Source organism: Crocodylus porosus, unplaced genomic scaffold, assembly GCF_001723895.1.
Source record: "Crocodylus porosus isolate Cpor-Errol unplaced genomic scaffold, CroPor_comp1, whole genome shotgun sequence".
In the NCBI taxonomy this organism is placed as follows: Eukaryota; Metazoa; Chordata; order Crocodylia; family Crocodylidae; genus Crocodylus; species Crocodylus porosus.
In genome coordinates this window covers 4,034,478-4,056,976 of record NW_017728928.1, presented here as the reverse complement: position 1 = coordinate 4,056,976, position 22,499 = coordinate 4,034,478, and the positions used below count along the sequence as shown (strand labels likewise).

At 47.5% G+C, this 22,499-nt stretch overlaps 1 protein-coding gene across 1 annotated transcript in view; it reads right to left on the bottom strand.

The window, feature by feature from the left end:
• Positions 1 to 13,745: 13,745 nt before the first annotated feature.
• Positions 13,746 to 22,499, bottom strand: part of RGS9 (regulator of G-protein signaling 9) — a 53,690-nt gene continuing 44,936 nt past the window's right edge. The window contains exons 18-19 of the mRNA XM_019542360.1: positions 18,094 to 18,596; positions 13,746 to 15,000 (exon numbers count right to left, since the gene is read on the bottom strand). Coding sequence (XP_019397905.1) covers positions 14,844 to 15,000; positions 18,094 to 18,596 — 660 coding nt within the window. The 3' untranslated portion in view covers positions 13,746 to 14,843. The remainder of the gene's footprint in view (positions 15,001 to 18,093; positions 18,597 to 22,499) is intronic.

Sequence of the window (22,499 nt, the reverse complement as noted above, 5' to 3'; positions counted from 1 at the left end):
GATTGAGACCCCTCTGCAAAGCACTAACCCAGTTAGTTCCTCCTCTGCCAAAGGGGCAATAGCACTGCCTGGAGCTTTGGGAAGGGCTAGGGATGCATTCACTCCTCCTTGCACTTCAATGAGCAACAGAGATTTTTTTTTTCTGTTTTTTTTTGTTTTGTTTTAGGGGATCTGCCGGTGAAAGAACTGCCTTCTTCCATCTCCCTCCACATAGGAAAAAGCTTTCTTTTCCTTGCACTGACTGGCACTTTTTTGAACATATCTTTTCTCTTCTCTCCCAATTTTAATTGCCCCATCAGTATTAACTTTGTGACCTTAACAGCCTCCATTGTATTTATTTAAAACTGTTTTTTTCTACACGTTGTATTCCGCAGCTCTCTTTAGGGCTGGTGTCTATACATTTGGGGGATTTTATGTTTATGCTCAGCTACATCCCAAATACATATCTGGGATTCATCTGGCCCACGGAAAGTTTGAAAAACACTACATAAAAATATCCCTGTTTCAGGATGGTGGAATTCTAATGAGATTGGGCAAGCTTAAGACATCTCTGCCAAACAAGGCAAAATTTTGCAAACACAGCTCGTAAGGCTTTGAAATGGCTGTGTATGAATCGAAGCTCTAGCCCAGATCTGACTTTGATCCCAGCCCCATGCAAAACTTGTTGAGATCCATCTTCTCTGTCCATAAATTCCAACACTTCTGCATGCATTAAAAAAAAATTCTTCTTGTTACTGCTTCATCTCAGTGGGCAAAAATGTGTACATACCCATCCTGAAATACACACATATCATCTCTCGCATGAATATACGGAGCCCTGATTCCTATTTCCACTAAGACCAATTTATATCGTTCTGACCATTAAAGTAGTCACTCCCTTTCCCACTTCCTTATGCTTCCTCTGTCAATTTTTGCCCCTATCATGGTCCACACTGCCAAGATTTTACCCTCTGAGTATGAAGCCCACATACATGTACACACACACACAAATAGGCACACTTGCTATCTGGCAATCACACCCTCATCCATTCCAAAAAATAAAAAGAAATCTATTTGCTACAAGTTTTCTCCCCACAGTAATAGGCTTTGCAAAGTCTTTTAAAGAATAATTTAGGCAATAATTCCCAGGAAATCATTTGTTACCCACAGTTAATATCCAATATGTTCATGTTACATCTCAACTTTGTGACACAGGAATCAAGGCGAACAGTACAAAAATCAGGGGCATTAGATCCAAATGGGTTCAGCTTCTGAGGATAATAAAGACTTGGAAAGATGTATAAATTTAAGTGGTTTTGAATAAAGACGGCATTTCAAAAAGAGGCAGAATTGTTACTTTGAAATAAGCCATTATTTTCTGCTTTTTAAATTCCAGTCTTTAATGGGGGACGAGATCCAGACTGAAGAGGACCAAAGAGAATTTGTGATGCAAATGAAAGGTGGCATTTGAGAAGCAGAGGTATGGCATAATGGGTTGACACACCACCTGTTGACCATGGGCTCAGAGCTTTGCCTGGCACATCTGCAGGCACATCACCCCCAAGACATTAGTGGGGCAGAGGTTAATGTTCCCTTCCCCATGAAAGCACCTACCTCCTTTTTACATACATTTTTCCTCTGGCTTTGAGCTCCAACCTCAACCCCAGGTGTGAACATCACTGAGTTTTAAAGGGGTTCCACTCTGGATTCAGATCCAGACCCCAAGATCAAAAAACATCCCCCGCCACTGGGATGATGTTCTTGTTATCGGACTGGCCAGTGCCCCAAGGCCAGGGCAGGGCAAGAGGGAAAGCGCATGATATTTCCCCCCCCGCCCCCTCATTGCAAACAGAAATGGAGGAGGGCATGACTGCTTGAATGAAAGAGCGCGTGCCCACGTGTTGGTGTATTGCACTGACCGTGTGTGATAATATCCCCAGTTTGTCCTCCCGGTGTACTTCCAGCAACGGCCGGCTCACTATCCTGGTACAGTTCTTGGTGGAGGACAGCCTGGAACAGAAACAGAGTCAGGGATTTGAGGGCTTCTCACCCCCCGGTAAAGCTTGAGATTTTCATTTCAAAGCCCTTCTAGCTGGCTCTTCGTGAGCCTTCAAGTGGGAGGGGAAGAAAAGGGTAGAGAGAAGCTCAAGGCTGGGATCTTCCCCTTGCCACAGCCACCAAGACAGTAAGAAGAGTTGTAGTGCTCTTCTTCCTCCATGATGCAAAGACACAATGATTGCCATTGTGTCTCTTGCCTACACCTGCTCATGTCAGCTAGGGACATCTCTAGATACCGTGATGTACGCGTTATAGCTGCTGTGCATTCAGGAGGGCAGAGCATGTCTTTCCTCATGCTTCTGAGTTAATGGAGAGCAAGAGCCAGGGTGCTACATGGAGGGGAAGGGGGAAGAGGAGCATGTCCAACCACTTTCTTGGGCCCAGACTTGGTCTGTAAAGGTGCTGTGTGTATGGGAGCTTTGTGAGAGCCAGGGCAAGCAGAGCCCTCCTGCCAGGCAAAGAAGCAGTTGCTCCTTGAACGCTGCTGAGCCAAGGGGGTAGTTGTTTTGGGGGCTGTGGTGTCACCTTCACACAAGACAGGACAGGTTCGTGGTGGATCTGCCCCAGCCCATCCTTCATGTCTCCCCCCCATGCTGCAGAGAGGATGAGACCTGCCCTCAGAGCACTACTTCTGCATAGGCTGGAAGAGAGAGGGTGAAGACTATGCAACCTGCATGGTGCATCTAAAACAGTGACTGATGCTGTTAATTAAAAAGCAAATATGCAACGTGTGCTCCAAGCAACATCAGACCACAGCACGCCACCGCACACACTATCCCCCCCGGGGAGAGGACCAGAGCAAGCCACAATGCTATTAAACAGATAATGGGAACGCCTTCAAATAGCACGGGGGAAAAACCAGCATGGTACAGAGCAGAACAGGTGAGTGCTAGAATGGAAAAGAAAAAAGAGGCATCCATTAAAGAGAACACACATGCACAAAACAAACAACCCTTTATCCAAAGGGAAAAGAGGTTGTTAAAAAAAAATTTAAAAAAATAAATAAAAGAGGCTCTTAATAAGGGCCTGAGCTAGGAGTGAAGGGCTCAGTCTAATTCATGTACATCCACTTAACAAGAAAACTCATTGATAAGCAAACCACCTGATGCTTGCACAGCAGAAAAGAAAACACCTGGTTCTGCCTATGGGTTGATAAGCCAATATCTTTAATCTTTTTTTTTTCCCTTGATGACTGAAGTACACACTCTGTGCGGCCTTATGCTCCAGCCACATTGGTAATAGTGACAAAGCTTTGATGTCCCTCTCATTCAACAGAATGTTGTTTAGTTCAAAGCAAAGAACAGAGGCGATTCTTTGCTTTTAAATTATTAGCTCCCTAAGTCTTCTGTAATGATATAGTTTGACTGAAGTGTGCAGTTTATTAACTACATAAAGACGATATTATTAGAGCGGAGAAAGGCAGCCGAAAGTTTTGCCTTTCAGCTCAGCAGCAGGGGTTTCTGATACTTTGATCTCAATCAATGCTAAATGTCTTTGTGAGATAGAGGGAGCAGCAGAAATTACCTTTGGCACCATGGCTACATCAATTATTTAGCTCCTTTTCTTATAAATTAAAAGTCTTCTTCAACTTTTACCCCAATTTCTTCCCTTTTTTTGTTACTCCTCCCCACCCCCCAGTTGACTGGGGAAATAAAGGCTGACTAGATGTCTGGCTGCATACACTAATGATTACCTCTACGTTACCTACTGGTAAATCCTAACCGTGTGCTCTAGCCTTGCAAGGTCTTCTCTGGGGTTTGGCGACAGGTTAATGCTAACAACTAGAACAAAAACATGTGAACTTGGCCAATTTGCTGTTTAACCAGATGATGGCATGAATTGTTGTAGATGTGTCCATGTCTCTTTGGTTTGTTCCCAGTGCCACTAGGACTGATAGAGCTGCAGAAGCAAGAAAGCTAATGCAGAAGAGGTATTTTTACCATATAGCTTTGCTGTGAGCTGGGTTAACCCAGTGGTGATACTGCAGGTATCTTATCTATACTATAGCTTTCTCCATTGGTCTCCAGTGCAGCAGTGGGAAATTTTAAGAGCAAGAGTGACAGCTACCACCTTGGCAACATATAGGAGACTGAACTAGGGATGGCTAGAGATTCAAAGCCTCCTTATTTAGTGCTGCAACTTAGGCTTTTAACCACTGTGACTGGACATAGAGGAGGGACCCATAACACCAGTTGGTTACACAAGTATAGCATAGACCAAACCTTTGTGTGGTAGATGAGCTGGCAAAATAAAATGCAATTATGTTGCCTAGTGATGCTGTTCTCTTTAGCTTGCTCTAATAATGCTTTTCCTTTCTGTAGCCCCTTTTCAGATAAAGATTTGAAAACACCTTAAAATTAAACTCTGCAAGGCCTCTGGGAAGTGGGCAAGTATTATTTTTCCTATTCAGAGTTGATCCAGTGCCTGATGGAGTTAGTAAATAGCATTTCATTGGCTTTAGTGAGTATTGGATCAGGTCTTTAGAGAGATATATAGGGCTATAGTGATTAATGGCAACATTCTGAAAAATATCTAAGTGACTTAGGTGCATAAATCCCATTGGCTTTCAATGGGAGTTAGGCTCCTTGGCACAGATTTACTGATATATTTAAAGTGCCTAAAGAATCATATAGGTGTCTAATAGGATTTACATTTACAAGCAGGGTAGGCACCTGCCTGCTATTGGGAGTCAAGCACTTTATATCTCTGAGGCCCCTGTAAACCCATTTTGACTAGATATGAGCTAGACATGAATAGCTTTTTTCCCTCCTCAGATTTTGAGGCTCTAGCAGGCATTAAAATGGACTAGGGTTTTTGTTTGTTTGTTTGTTTAAATCAGAGCAATTGCTTTGTTTGGGTCTCCAAAAATGAGGCAAAAACAATGTGAAGTGATGTGGAATCAAGGTAAGAGGTCTTGTTGACTATGGATTACCTTCTCATTGGGCGTGTCTACATGTTCATTAATGCGCTTTTGCTAATGCATATTAAAATTTAGTATCTCCATTATGAGGAACTAGAAAAAGGTGCATTAGCCTATTTTAATGTGCATTAGTGAAAGTGCAAAATTTTTTTTGTGCTGCTTTAATGCACACTAAAGTGGGCTAATGTGCATTAAAGCACATGTGTAGACTTGCCCATGGAGTCTTTTAAGCAGAGGCATCAGGGAAACATTGCAAGGACAGGAGTTAGCTACATGGATGTTAGTGCTCTGGATATAAAATGACTGCATCATGAGAGTGGTAGGAACTTCCAAAGTCATCTCATCCAGTGTCCAGCAGGATTCACTGGTCTTAAACCAGGAGGAAGGAACACAGGGAAGGCAGCGATACCCACACTCAAGTTACAGATTCTTTTTCCGTCCATGTCCTGTTTCCCGCTGGGAGAGTCCGCACAATTGCAATTGCATCAATGCAACTCCTGTGACTGAGCTCCTAAGAAAGTCTGCTTGGAAATCTTCTCCTCTCAGCACCTTTGGTCATGCAAGGTTTTTCTACCTGGCTAGAAACACCGAGAACTAGAACATCACCTGGTGTCAATGGGCAGAACACAGTAACTTCAGGGGAACCATACAGGTTTACATCAGCTGAGCACTGGGCCCTTACAGCTCAGCTTGCATCCTGCTGTATTTTGGGAGGCTGGAATGGCATCCTTCTGACTGCAGCCTTACCCTGAGGGAGAAATGGCAGATCTTTGTGGAGAGCAAAGGCATGAGCTACAGGAAAGTTGCAGTATGGCTGTCAAGCTGTTGGAGAGCAGCATTCTGTTTTCATGGTGATCAAAGTTTTGTAAGAACAAGAACATGAGGAATTGCTTCAAGCTGCTATGGCAACATGAATTTTAAGAAATAAATGGGTTTACAAGTCTTTTTAGAGTGGTATGGAACAGCTCTTGGAACGAGTGTCACTAGGAGGATCCTATCCAGGAATCAGATGCTGCTGAGCCAGGCACACTGCAAAATATACCACAAGGAAGAGACATCACCAAGACTGGATTCTCCTGGCCACCAGCACTGCCTCCCCCTCAGCTAGAAAAATGATGTTGGGATGGGGATCTTCATGAGATATTCATCCCTAATCTTATAAGGAGAAATTCACCCCTGGGAAGAGGCGCACTGCATGCACTACTAAATTTGGGGTATATTCTGAGTTGAGCAGAGTTTAAGCACAGGCCTCTGCCTAGAGATGAATTCCACCCACAGAGCATGATTTCCAAAAGCATCATTAATCAGAGCTGTGGACGTGGGCTCAGCTTGTGTCTCAGTTTGCAAGCCAACTTCCCCTCGGTGCAAAGGCAGCAGTGACAGGGAAGTTGCTGATGGCTCATTTCATACCATGATGCTATGAAGAGCTGTCATGCTCCGAGTCAGCTGTTCTTCTATTAATGGCATTTCAGACAGGAAGAACTTGCTCAGACAACTATGCAAACCACATGGAAACCTCATGAGAATGGGTCTCTCTTCCAAGACATCAAGTACTTCTCTTTCTGAGGCCTGATCCTGAGAGGTGCCAAGTTCCCTGTTCACTTTAAAGTCAACGGGAATCGAGGCCACTCACTCACACATAGTACCAGGCCTCTAGAGAGCAGAATCAGCACTTGGGGCACTTGTACACGTGACAGGGGTTTATTCTGTACCCCCTAAATTGAAACGCTGGATTTTTAATTGAAACCCATGGTTTAAAATTTTCTGTCACATTTATGGCGAGGGGTCTGATCCTTTTTTTTGGTCAGAGCCAGAGCCTGCCTGCTGCTGGGGGGCGAGTTTCTGGTGAGCCAAGTGGCCCCTGAGCTGCGGGGGCCCCCGGTTCTTCCCTCCATGGTAGCAGCATCCCTGGGCTTAGCAGGTGCCTGCTGAAAGCAGAAGTGGCAAGGGGCCTGCTCCTTTTTTTTCTGCACACCCTGCCCACCTCTCCCGCGGCCAAGGGGCAAGCTGACAGCTGCAACGCATCATCACAAACTCCACTACATCCAGATGCAACTTAGTTTGCAATGATGCAAACTCAACTAAACCCCCTGCAAAACTGGTGCACGTGTAACATGTGATACCATTAAGCCACACAAATGACATTTTCTTCATGTGTACATTGTGACGACCGTCACGTGTATAAGCGCACTTGGAGTATAAGTCCCAGTTAGAAAGAAAACAGGAAAAACGTGAGAGTGAGCTGGGGGCAACTGGTGCTACTGAGAAAATAGGTCACTGTAGGTGCTGAAATATGCAAATGTCCAGTTTTCCAGACCCATTTTTAGCCAGAATGTCTGTACTCCAGAATATATCTCCTGATTAGCACTTAACCCTGGGCTACATTTACCCGTGCCTTTCAACCACTTTGCATAGCTGTGGCACTAGTACGACACCCACAAACCCAACTTAATGGCTACTTAGGGTTAGCTGAACACCAGCAGTTTAAAGCACAGCCCGTGTTTGGCCTCTGCCGAGATGACAAGCATAGATGGGACAAAAGAAATTAGCTCCTCCTTCACTCCTGGGGTGCCCTCGCAAGGTCATAGTTGAAGTACATTGGCAAGGCACCCTTAGAGTTTGTCCCGATAGTGCCCAATGTAGACAAACAGAGGATTGCAGCCTCTTGGCGTGTCAAGCCTGGTCTCCTTTCATTGGCATCCCTCAGGCATGCCGGTTCCAGAAATCTGGGGTCAGTCTGAACTTCAGGCCAAGGCTCAAGTCAGAAATAAATAAACTCCACCCTGGATAAATCCAGCCCGGGAACTTTAGCCATTCTTTGTGCCACCTGGAACTTCTTTGCCAGTGACGGACTCAGTGCAAGTCACGCAGTTAATCAAGTATCTTGTCCCCCACGTGGGAATTTGTTACAAACTTTTCCATTACAGCTCCCCCGCTACATGGTTCCTGACAATCATAACCAGGAGAATGGAAGCTTTTCCAGGGTCTGTTAAGAGTCAAAGCAGTACTGTAGCAATAAACATTTCCTGCGAGATGTGAACAGATGTTCACGTCTCAAAGCAGAAGCAAACAGGAATAGAATCAAAAAGGCAGGGGGCTGATTTCGTTCCCCGCGCTGAACTGTGAAAAGAAGTCTTCCTCCAGCCACCCACCCCTTCAACAAGGAGGCCGGTGTGACAGAGTCCTACTCATGTAGGGCAGAGGATCTTCTCTGCTGCTGCTGGTTTCTTCTTTCTTCTGTCAGCCAAACAGCAGGGGACTTTTTGAGAAACTGCCCATGGGGAGTGATCACTTTTTCCAGTCATTAACCTTACACATCCTTCACATTATCAGAGTACTTTGGATGTCTAAGTTGCTGCAGTGAGCTAATTCCTTCAGGTGACTCCAGGCAGCTTTAAATGGGCTACTGCACAGCAAGGGGATTTGAACTGCAAGAGCTGAAAGACTCCAGCACGTCGAGCCTCCAACCGGGGAGGAAAGGGGGGAGGAATATCATCAGATGTCAGTGTGCTTGCAAAGCATATGATAGCAGCACTTCTCTGAGCTACCCAGGGATCTGAGGCCTCCAGAGGAACGACTAAGCAGGTCCTGAAAATGCTCTGACCTGTGATGGGAGCCTGTACCCTAGAGCTGATTGCTGTTAGCATGTTAGTTTTGCAGTGCTGAACAAGAAATTTCTTGGCTCTTTACATGTGCCAGCTCTAGGCATTTACAGGCTTCTCTTTGGGTGTAAGGGGCAAACGTGATGCCCATGTACCACTTTAGTCCCACTTACACTCTATAATGAGGACTCAAGTGCTGTAGATCGAGATGGATTTTGCTCTTGGGGCACAAGGCAGCTGTAACTTCAGCAGCATCAGGCCGAACTTCTGCTTTTCCTCCACTATGACTCAGATCTCAAGACACCAGGAGGTCCACGCAATCTGCAACCCCAGTCTGGCCTTGGCGCAGAGATTGCCAATAGCACGCTTGTGGCACATCCTATAGGAACTAGAACAACTGCACACGGGTCACTGAAGGCCCGCAGGAGGGTGGTAACTTTCCGTCTCTAGCATGGACATTATGCATCAGCGACCAACCTCCCCTTTCACGCTAATGCAGAATCATGAGGTCAAATTCGTTGTTCAACAAGTCATCAAGTCCTTGTTCAGATAGCTCCACCTGAGAGATCCAGTACACGTGCTGCTGTCCAAAGCCTACAGCCATTGCATCCAGCTACTGCAAAGAACTTCGAAGAGATGAGAAAACCACACAAACAGACACTATGAGGTCCAAATGGGTATTTTTTTTAATTCCCACATATAAACATACAGGCCCTAGCTATATACACCACTGTTCTGTTCAGCCCTGTGACTTCTGCAGTAGAAGACCTGGAGGCCTGCTAAAAGGACCCCTGCCTCTTTATAGAAATATTACCCAATTCTTATTTACTACAAAAGTCCTCCTAAAATTGTGTGCACTGAATTAGATATTACCACTGCTTAAACACTGCTGAGTAGCTGGTGGCATAGGTAGTGTGCATTATGTCACATTTCTCATGGTAGGCAATAGGAGCATGTTGCTGACTGACCACATCGCAGCCCAGTAAGTAGATGGGTAGAGAAGAAAACTCAGTTTTTCTCTTACAAAAAAGAAAAAGCCCGCTGATTCTGGAATATTTTATTTTAGAGTGAGAGTTGTCTCTGTTCAAAACACAGGCCAAGCCCAGCAGCATTCCCAGAGCAGACAAAACAGGTCATTTGACTGAGCACTAACAGCAAGGAGTGGTCTGAATTGTATTACACATTCCAGGATAAAACAAACATTGGAAGATATTACCCGTGGCTTGACATTTGTACAGAAGAAGCAGTCAATGTGCTCTGCCCTTCGGGAGAAGACAATAAAAGGGTACATTTTCAGAAGGAGGTCAGAGTTGGGTATAACCATGTCATAAAACATTAGATCCTCTTTCTGGATGAGCTACGCACAATCTTTTATCTAGCAATCTAAAGGTCATCTGTCTGCTTTGCATGGGCACCTTATGAGGTGCAAGCTGTGTTGTTGCTGGCTTAGCACTAGCAGAGTTGCACATTGGTGCAACCAATCTGCCTTTTACTTGGGTCTTAATGTCTACACAGGGCAGCCCAGAGGAGCTAAGAGATGCTTTGGACTAGAGACAGAAATATTATTTCCCTCATATCTCAGTGAATCTTTCTATACCTATTAAAGCTGGAACATCTTAGTGGGCACTTACGGTTTTCCATTACCCAGGTATAAAGGCATATGGGTAGTTGCTGATTAGGCCTGAAGAAGGCATCATCCTTTCCTCGTCTCTCTCAGCCACAGATATAGTGGCCTTCAGTGTGGAATGGTCTTGAAGAAGGCAAAAATTGTGGGGATGGCTACCTTGTTCACCAACTCCCCTCCAGGAGACAGTATAAAAGCAGAAGAGAGAGGCAAAGAACCACATGAGAGCACCAGAAAGACTCACTATCACAGCAGTAAGTCACCATAAAGAGCTGTTTATACTCAGTTCAATTGAGAGACAATAAAGGAATACATTTTGTATGTACTGAATCACAAATCTTGTGAACTCACTGCTGCAAGAGTTTAGGGAGACAAGCAGTTGATGCTGTGCCATAAGAAGATACTTAAAAACTGATAGGAATGTAAACATCATCTCCTGCAAGAGTACCTGCAAGAATGCAATGGCAAGGGAGCTTTCAACCGTCATGCTTCAAAGCATGGTATTTAATGAAGGAAATGCACCAGTGGGTTCCTCCCCTCTTTCCTCTCCTCATTTGCTGACATCTCACAAGATCCAGGGATGTAAATTCTCAGCAGAAGAAGTCACCCCTCCTTTCTGACTTCAGTTAAACATCGGAATGGGAACTGTGCCACTGAAATAGGGGCTAGGCAGTAATGCCTTGCTCTAGCTGTGCACCTTTAGCGAGAGTTCAACTCAACCTGCAACAGCAAACAGTACGTGCAGTGGGATGTAACGTTCACTCAAGAGATCAGGAATTAGTCAAGTGCATGTGAGTTGGGGAAAACTACCCCAAAGAAGGGGAATTATTAACCCTTTCCATAGCCTTCTGGATACAACTAGAAATATGATTACTGTCCTTTGTCTGAGCCCGGGCCACAAAGGCTGGGGACTGTAGGACAATTTAGGACTGAAATCAGTGTTGCATAGGTACTCACTGTTCCACCCCCTCTCTTTTCCTCTTGCATGCACATGTACACAGTCTTACAAGTCAGCATCAGTTTAAATTGATTGCTGAACATTACAGAACAGGCCACGCTGCCTGGGTAGGTAGGTGCACTGAAGCAAGATCCCAGCAGAGGGCAGCAGCTCTTTAAAAGAGAAAAAAAAATATAAGGGAAAATGATCAGGGGGAGATTCTCCCTCTTCCTACTAGGGTTGGGCAGATTTCCTTGGGGGCCCGTTGGAAACAAAACGCCACGCTGGTGCAGGCAGGAAAGATTGCCCATTTGCTCAGATTCTTCAGGCTCCCCAAAGCAGGAGCAAATTGCTCAGTGAAAACTTGTGAATGAATAGCAAGGCTTGTGCTAGAATTTGGAACCTCCTGCCACGGGGAGGTTCCAGAAGAAAAACTTTTCCAAACATCAAACTGAACTGCAAAAAAAGAGGAAAAGGCAAGAAGAAGGGGACTCATGACACCAATTATAGCTCCCCAATTCTCTGCTCAGCCTAGGGCATCTTCGAACAGATGAGAGGGCCTGCTGGGAGCCTCCTGCAAGGGAATATGGGCCAGCAGAGCACAGATGGAGCACAGAGCACATTCCACGCCTCCCCTGGACACCTGCAGTTACTCACACTGTAACAGAACAGCAGTCCTGACAACTCCTGTTATCATGAGTCTTGTGATACCTGTGGTCTTTCTGACAGCTCCTGTTCCAGAAGTCTTATGAGCTACGAACCTTGGCTTCCAGTGACTAAAACCAGTTCCTGGTTCTCCTGGCTGCTATAAAGAGCTGGAAAAACGTGAAGCCGTACAGGTCAGAGGCCCCTGTAGCTAAGACAAGGAACCCTAAGGATTTGGGATTCTCAAGCAAATCTTGTGGTCTTGGGGGCAACGCCTAGTTTTTGGCCATCCTGGAATAATAATCTTGTCCTAACAAGATGCTTGGTCACCACGTGGAGTCCCTGGCCATGGCATCACATCCTGCAGCAGGCGGTGCTACAAGACCTGCTCATCAACTACGAATGCAACCCCTCATCAAGACAATTTTAAGATCCAGATATCACGGCATGAGAACATGGGTTTCTGAGGAAATCATCTCCTATCTCTGCTAGGAGGGGTCCTGGTAATATTCCCATCCATATGGGAAACACTCCTGGTTCCTTCCCTCCCTACCAAATTACATGAGCCAGTAGACTAGGGAAAGCTGCAAAACTACTGCCCCCAGAAGAACACATAGGGGTTGGGTCAGACCTGCAGGCTTCACAGGTCCTGGATTGCTGCTAAGGCAAGGGTGGCAAAGTCTGGCCCATGGGCTGGATCTGGCCCGCATTTCCCAGCAGCCCCTGCTTGTGTGGCTGGGGCCAGTTTCCATGGAGACCCCAGAAGCAGCCAGGCTGTGATAGCGGGGCTGGGGTTTCCATGAAGACCAGCCCTAGCCACACTGGCAGTCAGCAGCGGCACCAACTTCTTCCTCGTGGGAGCTTGAGGGGGGCTGTGCTGCAGGCAGAAGTGGGGTGGGCTCAGCTGCAGCCATCTGTGCAGGGCAGGCAGTGGTGCTGCTGGGAGGGTGGGTATGGGCAATTTTGGGGTGGCTATAGCTCCCCCCTAGTGCTGCCCCTGTTTGCAGAGCATGTGGCAGGGTGGGGAGCTGCTCTGGGGCCAGGCTGGGGTCTTGTGATGGTGACAGCATGGTCCAGAGCTGTGATCTGCAACTTGCAGGCTCTGGCAGGGGTGTGCAGGCACCGGATCGTGGCTCTGCCCCGGCTCTAGACTATGCTGTCACCACTGCAAGGAGCCAGGGCAGAGCCATGATCTGCTGCCTGCATGTCCCTGCCTAGGGCATGCAGGCTGCAGATCGTGACTCTGGATCATGTTATCGCTGCCACAAAATCCCAGCTGGGCTCTGGAGCAGCTCTGCACTCTGCCAGTGCGGCTGGGGCTGGTCTCCATGGCAACCCTGGCCTCATTCTATCACTGCAGCTGCTGCTGGGGCTCCCTGGAAACCGGCCCCAGCCACACGGGCAGGGGCTGTTGGGAAATGGAGTCCGGCTGGATCCACCATTTTGCCCACCCCTATATTAAGAAGATTTCAGGGCTGGAGGCTGAGTATTTCTGTGGTAGATCATCCAAGCCTGGTGTTAATCCTGAAGAAGTGTTGTTCCAGGGCAAAAACACCCCAAAACTGTCCTCAGCCTTGCCAGAAAACAGGCAAGCTGCCTTAAATCTGGGCAGCAGGAGAGCATGCAAAACCAGAGACGGGTGAAATCCAGTGCACAGTGGTTAGAGAGTGCACAGGGCAAGGAGACAGACTGGTAGGGGGCAATTAATATTTAAATGATAGGCCCCAGTTGTCCTCTCTAACCTGTTTTGCTGGAACAGACAGAAGAATCAGAGCTTGCAGTAGAGGAAAGGGAGGAAGAGGGCACAACTCATACTCTAGACTTGAATGTTGTAGGGTGGGTTGATCAACTAAAGGACTTAAAGGCAGAACTTAATTTGCTGCAGCCAGTGCGACAAGCTGTGTTGAGTTCAACTAAATACAGTGCAGACAGCAGCTTTACCATCCAGGATTTCAAATGCAGCAGGAGGAATCAGCAGAATCAACCATTTCCACTTAGGGCGAGCACATTTCCACATACATTTAGAACATACAAAAACAACAGTAAAATAGCTAGTCACAGGCCACGTGGCCAATTTACAAAACACCCAAAGTTAGCCACATGTAGGCAGCCCCTCTGCGTAATCAACACGTTTGAAGCAAACAAGGAGGGAATCATAGTGTCAATGCAGTGACACCATACTTGGGGGCTGGACCTGATGGTCTGCAAGGCCCCGAACAACCTATGAATACCTGGAAAGTGACACTCAGGACATTCATGATAGGGATACAGTTTGGGTCAGTATATCCATTTCAACTGTGAATGGGCCAAAGCCAGGAAATTTGATCTTCCAAAATGGTTAGGGGGCTGTTGGATCCAGGGTTTCCAGACCCTTCCTGACAGCTGTGCAGTGCTGCCTTAGCTATTCCCCTTGTGGTTTGTCTTCTGTGGAAGTTGCGGTTGTTGTCAGCTATCGGGTTATGCCACCGTAGACCTTACTGGTGTAAGTTTCAAACATCTGCATGGGCACATATCCCCTAGCCATCGCCTGTCTCCAGTTTAAATGGACCTAAAATAGATAATTATTAATAAGAACCTGAGATGGGCCTGAGCCCAAACCCTGGATCCAAAGACGCCCAGACTTTGGAGGTGTTTGAAGTCTGAATGCCAGTCTCTGAGATGCCTGCAAGAGGTCTACGTTCCAGCTGTGTTGTATGAAATGCAACATCACCTCAGGACAAGACAACTAACTATGCATGATAGACCATCTCTTAGGATGTATTTGCATCCCCTAAAAGGTAATAAATAAGGTTCATTTGTCAAGATGCCAGTGAGAGTTGGGTCTAAATTTCAAAGGATATGAAGGAATATAGGTCTAGAGATGCACACAATTCTTGAGTTACATACAGGGTAATGGGTCCATTATTCATAACTGGTGTGGTTTCAGCTTCCTTGATGCTGAAGAATATCTTTAATGCACTTCTTGAACAGCATGGTTCTTGTATTGAACCGTATGTGGTGAACCTTGCAGAGTCAAGGTCTGGAAAAAAACATCCATTTATAAGTAGGTCACATCTTGGCTGCCTCAAGGGCTGCTTGTTATCCAGCCTTTCCTTCTTCTGTAAGGGTCTCCCAAGGGCAGATAACCTCCTTTGCGGAGTCCTTGCTAACTCGGTGGCAGTCCTCCTCTTCCTCCTCAGAGTCTATTGGATAGATTCTGCTCTCCAAAGGAACATCCGTTTTTATCTGGAAGAAGCTGTGTTGCAAAATGAAAACTTGTCACGCGTAAGGCACTTTTTGAAGTGCTCTCTGAGACAGCGAATGCGCAGCATGGAGTTTGGCTTTGAGTCTTTCTATCACTCCAGCCCCAAAGCTCAAAGTAAAAAAAACTCAGAGGCACAAGCCCACACAGACAGTAAAGAAAGTGTGCACACCAACCCCTTTGAAGAAGGAAAAAAAAAATCTGCTGTGCAGCACTTCCCCAAACTCCTCAGGCCCCAACCAGATGGGTTAAGAGGTCTTAAAACTTGTCACTCTGATTTTGCAATGTGGACTTATTTACTTACCTGGTAGCAAAGATGGACCAAAAGAGGTGATGGTCGCATCTGGATTACTTTTTGGCTATAGGACAAACCAGAACTTGCCCAGGGGATTCAGAGAGGTGGAACTTCCAGACCAAAATCTCCTGGCTCAGAAACTGTGTTTAATGATATTTTGGCTGAAAATAGTGGAACTTTTGCAATCATTTCCCAAGGTCCCAGCCACCTTGTTACCACTTTCTTGCTCATTAACTTGGGCCATATCTGAACCTGCTCTAGGGAAAGTCCCTTTCTAGTTTTGGAACCAAAGTTATATACAAGCATATTTAGACATTCAAGGCCACTCTACTCTGATATAAACTTACCATCTTTACTTGTGGTACTTTATTCATAGGAAAAAACAAAAAAAAAATCCAAAAAATCCCCTCCCTCTCAAAACCCCCAATTATTAGTGCTGTATCTTTCCAGTAACACTGCCCTTTCTTCTCCTGAATGGCTAAGTTGCTGATCAGCAGATGCAAATAAAGTGCTGGAGCCAATACTCCAAGCCATCATTTGAAAAGGGGGTGACTGAAAACAGATAGCACATAAAAGGAACAAGCTCACAATGTGTAATTTTCCATTAAACTACAACCCCCCCAAAACAAACAAACAAACCACAAAACCACAAAAAAACCAATCCTTTGTGGGCCTCTCCCTTGCTTCTTCTTGCCAGGAGATGCACAAGATCAGAAAGACCTGAATTTGAGGAGTTTGGAGCAAGGATTCAGTCTTCTAGGAAGCATTCAGATGGTCTCCCTCACTCCTACCACTGCTGGATGCAGATCTCTAGGTCTCTCCCAGGTACTCAAAAGCCCCCATCAGTAAAGGCATTCAGATGCAGGTTGTGATACTAGAAAATGTTAACAGCTGCCCTCAACCACTGACCTGGAGGAAGTTCATGTTGCCTTCGTTCAGGCAAAATAAAATGCTGATTAGGTGCCTGTTTGCTGAGAGCTGAAAGGAGGCCTATTGCCCAGGCAAGGCCCTCAGAGAAGCTAACGATGTTCAGCTGAGGAGGTTTGCTGGAGATGGACTGCATAGGCAAGAGCTGGGGCACAGAAATGGTCAGCAGCCCTGTCTGGGCAAGGGTGCAAGGCATCGGGAAGCGGAAGAGAAACAGCTGTGTGCATGGCTGGGAAGGGGCACGGACAGGGCGGACTGGCGACACAGCTTGGAAACCACGAGCAAGGAAACAGCTGGCGGCTCGTCATTCCCGCTGCATTGAGGACGACCGGATCGCGCGTCCGTTGTTTGTAAACGGAAGGCATCAAAGAAGTACTTGAATTGTGCAATCGCTCTCTCCCCAAACTAGAAAGGCCCCAACTCTTGGCTAAGTGTGCAGGGCGAGGGATCACAATCTTCCTGAGAAGTGGGAAATGCTAGCACCCCCTTTCCCAGCAGGGAAACTGGGGCACAGAGAGGACTCTCCATGGTCGCACTAGAATCGCCGCGGAGAGCGTCGAACCCCACGTCCTAACCCCAGGCCGCTACAGCATCCTTCCTGCGGAGCAAGAGGTGACCTGTGTCGTGGGCAGGAGGGACGCTGAGACAAGGGCAAGGGGAGGAAAGGCTCGTGAATCAATCGAGCGCGGCCCAGCCCAGGCCGGAGAGCTCTGCTGGTATCACCATGGCTGCAGAGGTGTCATCCCGGGCCAGGGTTTGCCCTTCCTCGCTTGCAGGGCTGGGCCGTGGCAGGACTTGAACTTGTCCGGTCCACACGAGAACAGGCGAATACATGAGCCATCAAAGCCCCCGTTGGCAGAGGGGAGCCCCCATGCATCTGTATTTGCCGCAGAGTGAGCCCCAGCCAGAGCCCCCGTCTTTGGGTTCAGGCCTGAGCCTAGCGCAGGCTGGGAAGGTCCCCAGCCACCGCCGCCGGCCCTGCTCCCCGGAGGCGCCCGGGCTCTCACCTACCAGCTGTGGGGACAAGCGCTTCGGCGCCGCCGCGAGCCAGGCACTGAGGGGACGCGATCGTCAAAATGGCGTGAAACCAGGGCTGAGCGCGAGCCCCACACGCAGGAGAGGCACAACCCCCTCGCAGAGCTGGCACCGTCCTTCCCGTAGCTCCGCCTCAGGTGCAAAGCTGAGGAGAAGGTGCCGGGGCCACAGGTGCGGCCTGTTACTTAGCTCCCAGCCTGCGCGGCTGCGGGGAGGGGGCTGCTCGCCACTTATTTCCTTGCTGTGGCGTGGGGGGGCTGGCTCCGGGCCCACAGAGGAAGCCGGGTGTTTTGTGCACCGGCGCAGGCAGAGCCGGGGGAAGTGGCTGTCAGGTGGGGCTGGGCTACCTGAGGAGGGCAAAAATCTCAAAACGCCGCAGCGAATGCGACAGGAAATGAAGCCCTTCCTCAGGTCCTGGGCTAGCTGCCCTTGCTGCAGACCTCTCAGGCTTTTTCCTCACGCCCTGGTGAGAAGCAAAGCTCGCAGGCCTCGCTTTATCCCCGTGCTGAACATAGCGATGCGCGGGGCTCGGAGCCACCCCTCTGCGACGGTTCGGCGCGGTCTCTGGCCGTCGGTGCGAGTTCAGAGCAGACTCGCGTACATCTGTTACTCGTGGCCCCGTATGGGTCGAGAGCTGCCATGACACAGAGACACGTGGCCGCATCCCTGTCTGCCCCGTTCTGTGCTCTTGGAGGCATTGCTGCTCCACAATTAAGCACCGAGGAGGATAACGGCACGAGGGGCCCAGCGCCCGCATGCAGAGACCAGCATCAGAGGGTCCCCCCCCGGCTGCCCGGCTGCCCAGAGGAGCACGGTGCAGGGATACTTACTTGGCCACTCTCTTGGAGGTCTGCTGCAGTTGCTGTTCCAGGTCATCCAGGGGCTGGACCTTCCCGTGAGGCACTGCCGGGCACTTTGGTGAGAGAGTCGCAAACACCGGCGAGTTCAAACATCCCCGTTTCAAGAACCTGCTGAAGGACAAGCTCATCCGGGCTTTGGGAGGCACCTTGGTGTCCGCATGCCCAGGCACCTGGCTGTTGCAAGGGCCCGATTCAGAGTCTGTGGAGATCTCGGTGCTCTCCGTGATGGAAGGGAAGTGGCTCGAGTTGCACCCGTTGGTTTCCCACCTGGTTTCCAAGCCGGGGGCACTTTCTAGAGCTACGCTAATGGGTGAGGGGCAGACAGTGCTGTTTGGCAGAGCGACGTGTCCGGGGGATTGGAGAGGAAGGTTAGTTGGGACGAGGCAGGAGGGGGATGGATTTGATGGTGATGGAGGAGCACGGGTACCGGTGTACACAGCCAGGTGAGGGACTGGAGCTGTGAACTGACACAACTGCAGGGAAGAAAAGGAGACACTTTAGATCAGGAAAAGCAGCCGGCGAGTCACAGGACACAGACCCCTGAGACTCTGACTCCTCTGTCTGGCTCCCAACTGGAAATAATCCCCTCCGAGACTGGAAGCCCTTTGGACTGTATACCATACTGGTGCTAGTAAGTTATAGAAATGAGAGGTGTAAGATCCTAGCTAGCTAGGTAGGTAGATTGTGTTTGTGATAGTGCCCTCACGGACTAGCCCCAAGACGGGATAAAGGCTCTAGTACGAACTTGCTCAACTTCAGAGGCTTGCGTTCTTACGTCTAAGAGACCTGCCCTCCCTGTATGAGATGTATATAGTATTGTGGGTGTTGCTGGATGAATTGCAGCAGGGACATGCTATCTGTCTGGCACTGATTCACCCCTATGCATGTTTACTATGTCATATACATGAGGATGAATATTAAGAGCTCTCCAGTAAGCAAATGCTTGGATAGCAAAACAGGTTTATGGCTTGCAGCTGGTGCTCTGGTCAGGCTGATGAATATTTAGGCTACAATATTCCAACATAGGGAGGGAAAGGAGGCAGCCTGTAAGGGAAAAGTAACTGTCTGACATGAGGACTAAAGCATGCATTACTCATCTAAACTGATCTCCTCTGGTCTAACAGCAGCTAACTGGTCTCTCAACCGAGGAGCACACAGGACTCAGTTCCAGAAAGTCCCCCTGCCTGAACAGCAGGTAGCCAGTGAGAGAATCCATGATGTCTTTGGGGCACAAAAAGCAAAAATACAGGCAAAATGTGGAGAGACAGGTAACAGGTAGGAGAAATAACCCAGAAAAAAAGAGAGAGGAGGAGAAAGAACAGGACAAAGAAAAGATGACAGCAGCTAGGCCAAACTACTGCAGTCCTCACACAGCAGAGGCTAGATCTTACTGCCTTGGGAAAGTAAGGGCTCAGATCCCTGCAAGACATGGGCTTGAACTCAATACAAAGGGCCCCAGGGCTCTGGGTCCAGTTGGACCAGGATCTGAACTTGCATTTGAAGGCCATCAGTAATAATCTGAGCAAATATCGCAAGCTGGGAGCAATCCAGACCCAGACTTTGAAATGTGAGCTCCTCGGTAAGAAGACCGGTCCCAGTTGCAGAGATCAGATTTGCAAATGGGTCTGATGGCTCCAAAGTGCATTTGCCTGGAGGTCTGTCTCTCAGAGTCAGCTGTGGGGCCTAAGCTGTCTTTTCATCCTGAGATCACTAAGCCTTTTGTGCAGGATGCAGGGGGAGACCTTCATCTTCTCTTCAGGCAAAAATGAAGCACAGAAGAGACTTGTCCAGGAGAGAGCCCTGCTCTCCAGCAGATTCCTATCCTGCTGCTCCGTGCTGCCTCCCGTAGGAGTAGAGATGGCTGCAATACTGTTCAAACAGGTTGACTATAGTCTGTGTCGCCAATTGTGTCTCCTGGTCAGCTGATGCTTGCAGCGCAGGAGAGCTGCCAGCTTTTCTTCACTACAAAACTGAATTCTCTTTTTTCCCAGGGATACAACAGTGCTCTCTTCAGAGGAGCTGTGCACTGGGGAAAGGACAGTGCCTTCCTCACTGCCCCACTTCAGGGACAGAGGCAAGAGGCAGATATGTGGTTTTGTTCTGGCTGGTTGCCCATGCTGGGCTCCTCAACTCCTCAACAATAAGAACTACAGGTTATCATCATATATATCTATATATCGATAGATCTATCTATCTATGTATATATAGATATATTTATATATAGAGAGAGATCTATAGCTAGATCTATATATATGATAACATGTAGTTGTAGCTAGATCTAGCTATATATATAGATCTAGATATCTATAGCTAGATATCTAGATATTGATATCTAGATAGCTATATATATGATAACATGTAGTTCTTATTGTGTGTGTATGAATATATATATATATTTTTGTTTGTTTGTTTGTTTGCTCTCTTTCTCAGTCTTCCCTCTTGTGGGGGGGTGTACACACACACACACACACACACACACACACACACACACACACACACACACACCCCTCCCAGAAGAGGGAAGACTGAGAAAGAGGACAAAAATAGAAAACGAACCTCCTGGAAGAACAAAGGAAAAAAGAGCTTGGGACTGAGAGGAAAACATCAAATCCCTGACAAATACTGCAGCCACCCTGACAGCAATGCAACATTTTTCACAAGAGGCGAAGATGAGAGGGATTCTGCTCTCTGCCTTTCTGGCTGGGGTGGTGTGAGGTGCTCAGAGGACTTTCTGACAAGCAGAAGTCACCTTCATGACCTCTCCCATGTGTCTCAGTGACATTTTGGAAAAGTTGCTTCTTGTTTTGAATGGCCCCCAACAACTCTCTGTCATACTTCCATCCTCCCCAGTCCCTCACATTGGCCTTAAATGCCTCAGGTTGCCAAGGAAATGGGTGATGGTTGATGCAGCCACCTGTAAGCGCAGCTGGAATTGCAGAGGACAACCTGACACTTCTTCTGTCCAGTGTGTGGACAACACCCAGGCAGGAATGCAAGAATAGATGGGGAACTCATTTCATGTCAGAGGCCAGGGCCAAGCCTGGCAGGAGGGAAGGAGCTGATACTGATACTGTCAGTGGCAACAGGGAGTTCAGTAAGTGTCAAAGACCTCCCTTCACGAGTGAGCAGGAAGAAGCAGTAAAGTACACAGACAGAGGAGCTATCAGTATCAGCCCACCTTTGGGAAATCACTACTTCCCTGAAAGCCTGCACATCTCCAGAAGAGCTGCAACCTAGACAGAATTAGTTTACCTGTAAGCATGTCCAAAGATTGGTCAGAAGCAGGATCAGGAGGGTAGCTGGGCCCTAATTCATCATCCATTTGTATCAATGGAAGAATTTCTATTGATTTCAGTGAATGCTGGATTTAGCTCGGGCAGACCACTGCAAAGGATTCAACTTGCTGATTTCATTACAGAGGTTAGTTGTAATCAAGGAATCTTGGAAAACTATAACATCTTGTTATTAAAGCATATAGTGAGGCTGGGACCTTGATTTTGGCAATGGATGGCATAGCCAGGCTAAAATCTGACTTGAGCATACAGATGTGATGACTGCTCAACAGACTGAGGATAGAACCAGAGACTCCAGGGCTAGAAACACACACCGCTACATCATGAGCTAAAGAATTAGGCTTTTTCAGCTGGGTCCCTAAGTCTCACATCCTCCACAGCAGGAAACCTATAGCACGTGCTCATCAGAAGGTTGTGAAGATAACGTGCCTATGTTGTTATCTTAGAGTACACCTCTTAGGTTTCCCCAAAAACTCCCAAATGAATCTGTGCCAGCAGAAATAAAGATAAGCTCAACATTTAAACAAAAATATTAAAGGTAATGGCCCCGACTCCCAAAAAAATACATGCATGGCAAAGAGACAATGCAATGAAAGACAAACACTCTGCTCTTTTTCACTTTCTACATTCATTTTTATTAGACAGGTGAGCAGAAGCAAGGAATGCATGGAAATGATGGCAGAGAAATAAAACCAAGCAGCACTCCGAAATCCAACAAGAACAATTAATTTCTGGACTAATACGATATAAACTCCAATTTACATGGACTGGCTTTGATGTGAGTCAGTGATATTAGCCAAGAGAAGCAATGTCTATGCAAGGGTAGGGACTATGCCGAATGTGGGAAAAACAGTTGATGGAGATGAGAAATAAAATCATACCAAGAAACCAAATAAACATTGCAGCAGGTAGATTTCTTGGACCCTGTGTCACTGCTGCTGTTTGTGCCACAGCAGTGCCCTCCAGGAGACAGGAAATCTCCCATGTTCACTAGTCTCATTTAGCTTTTGGGAGATTCAAATAGCCTTCGACCAAGCCTGCCAAGTGCTAAGCACCCTCAATAACCATTTAAACTAAAGGCTG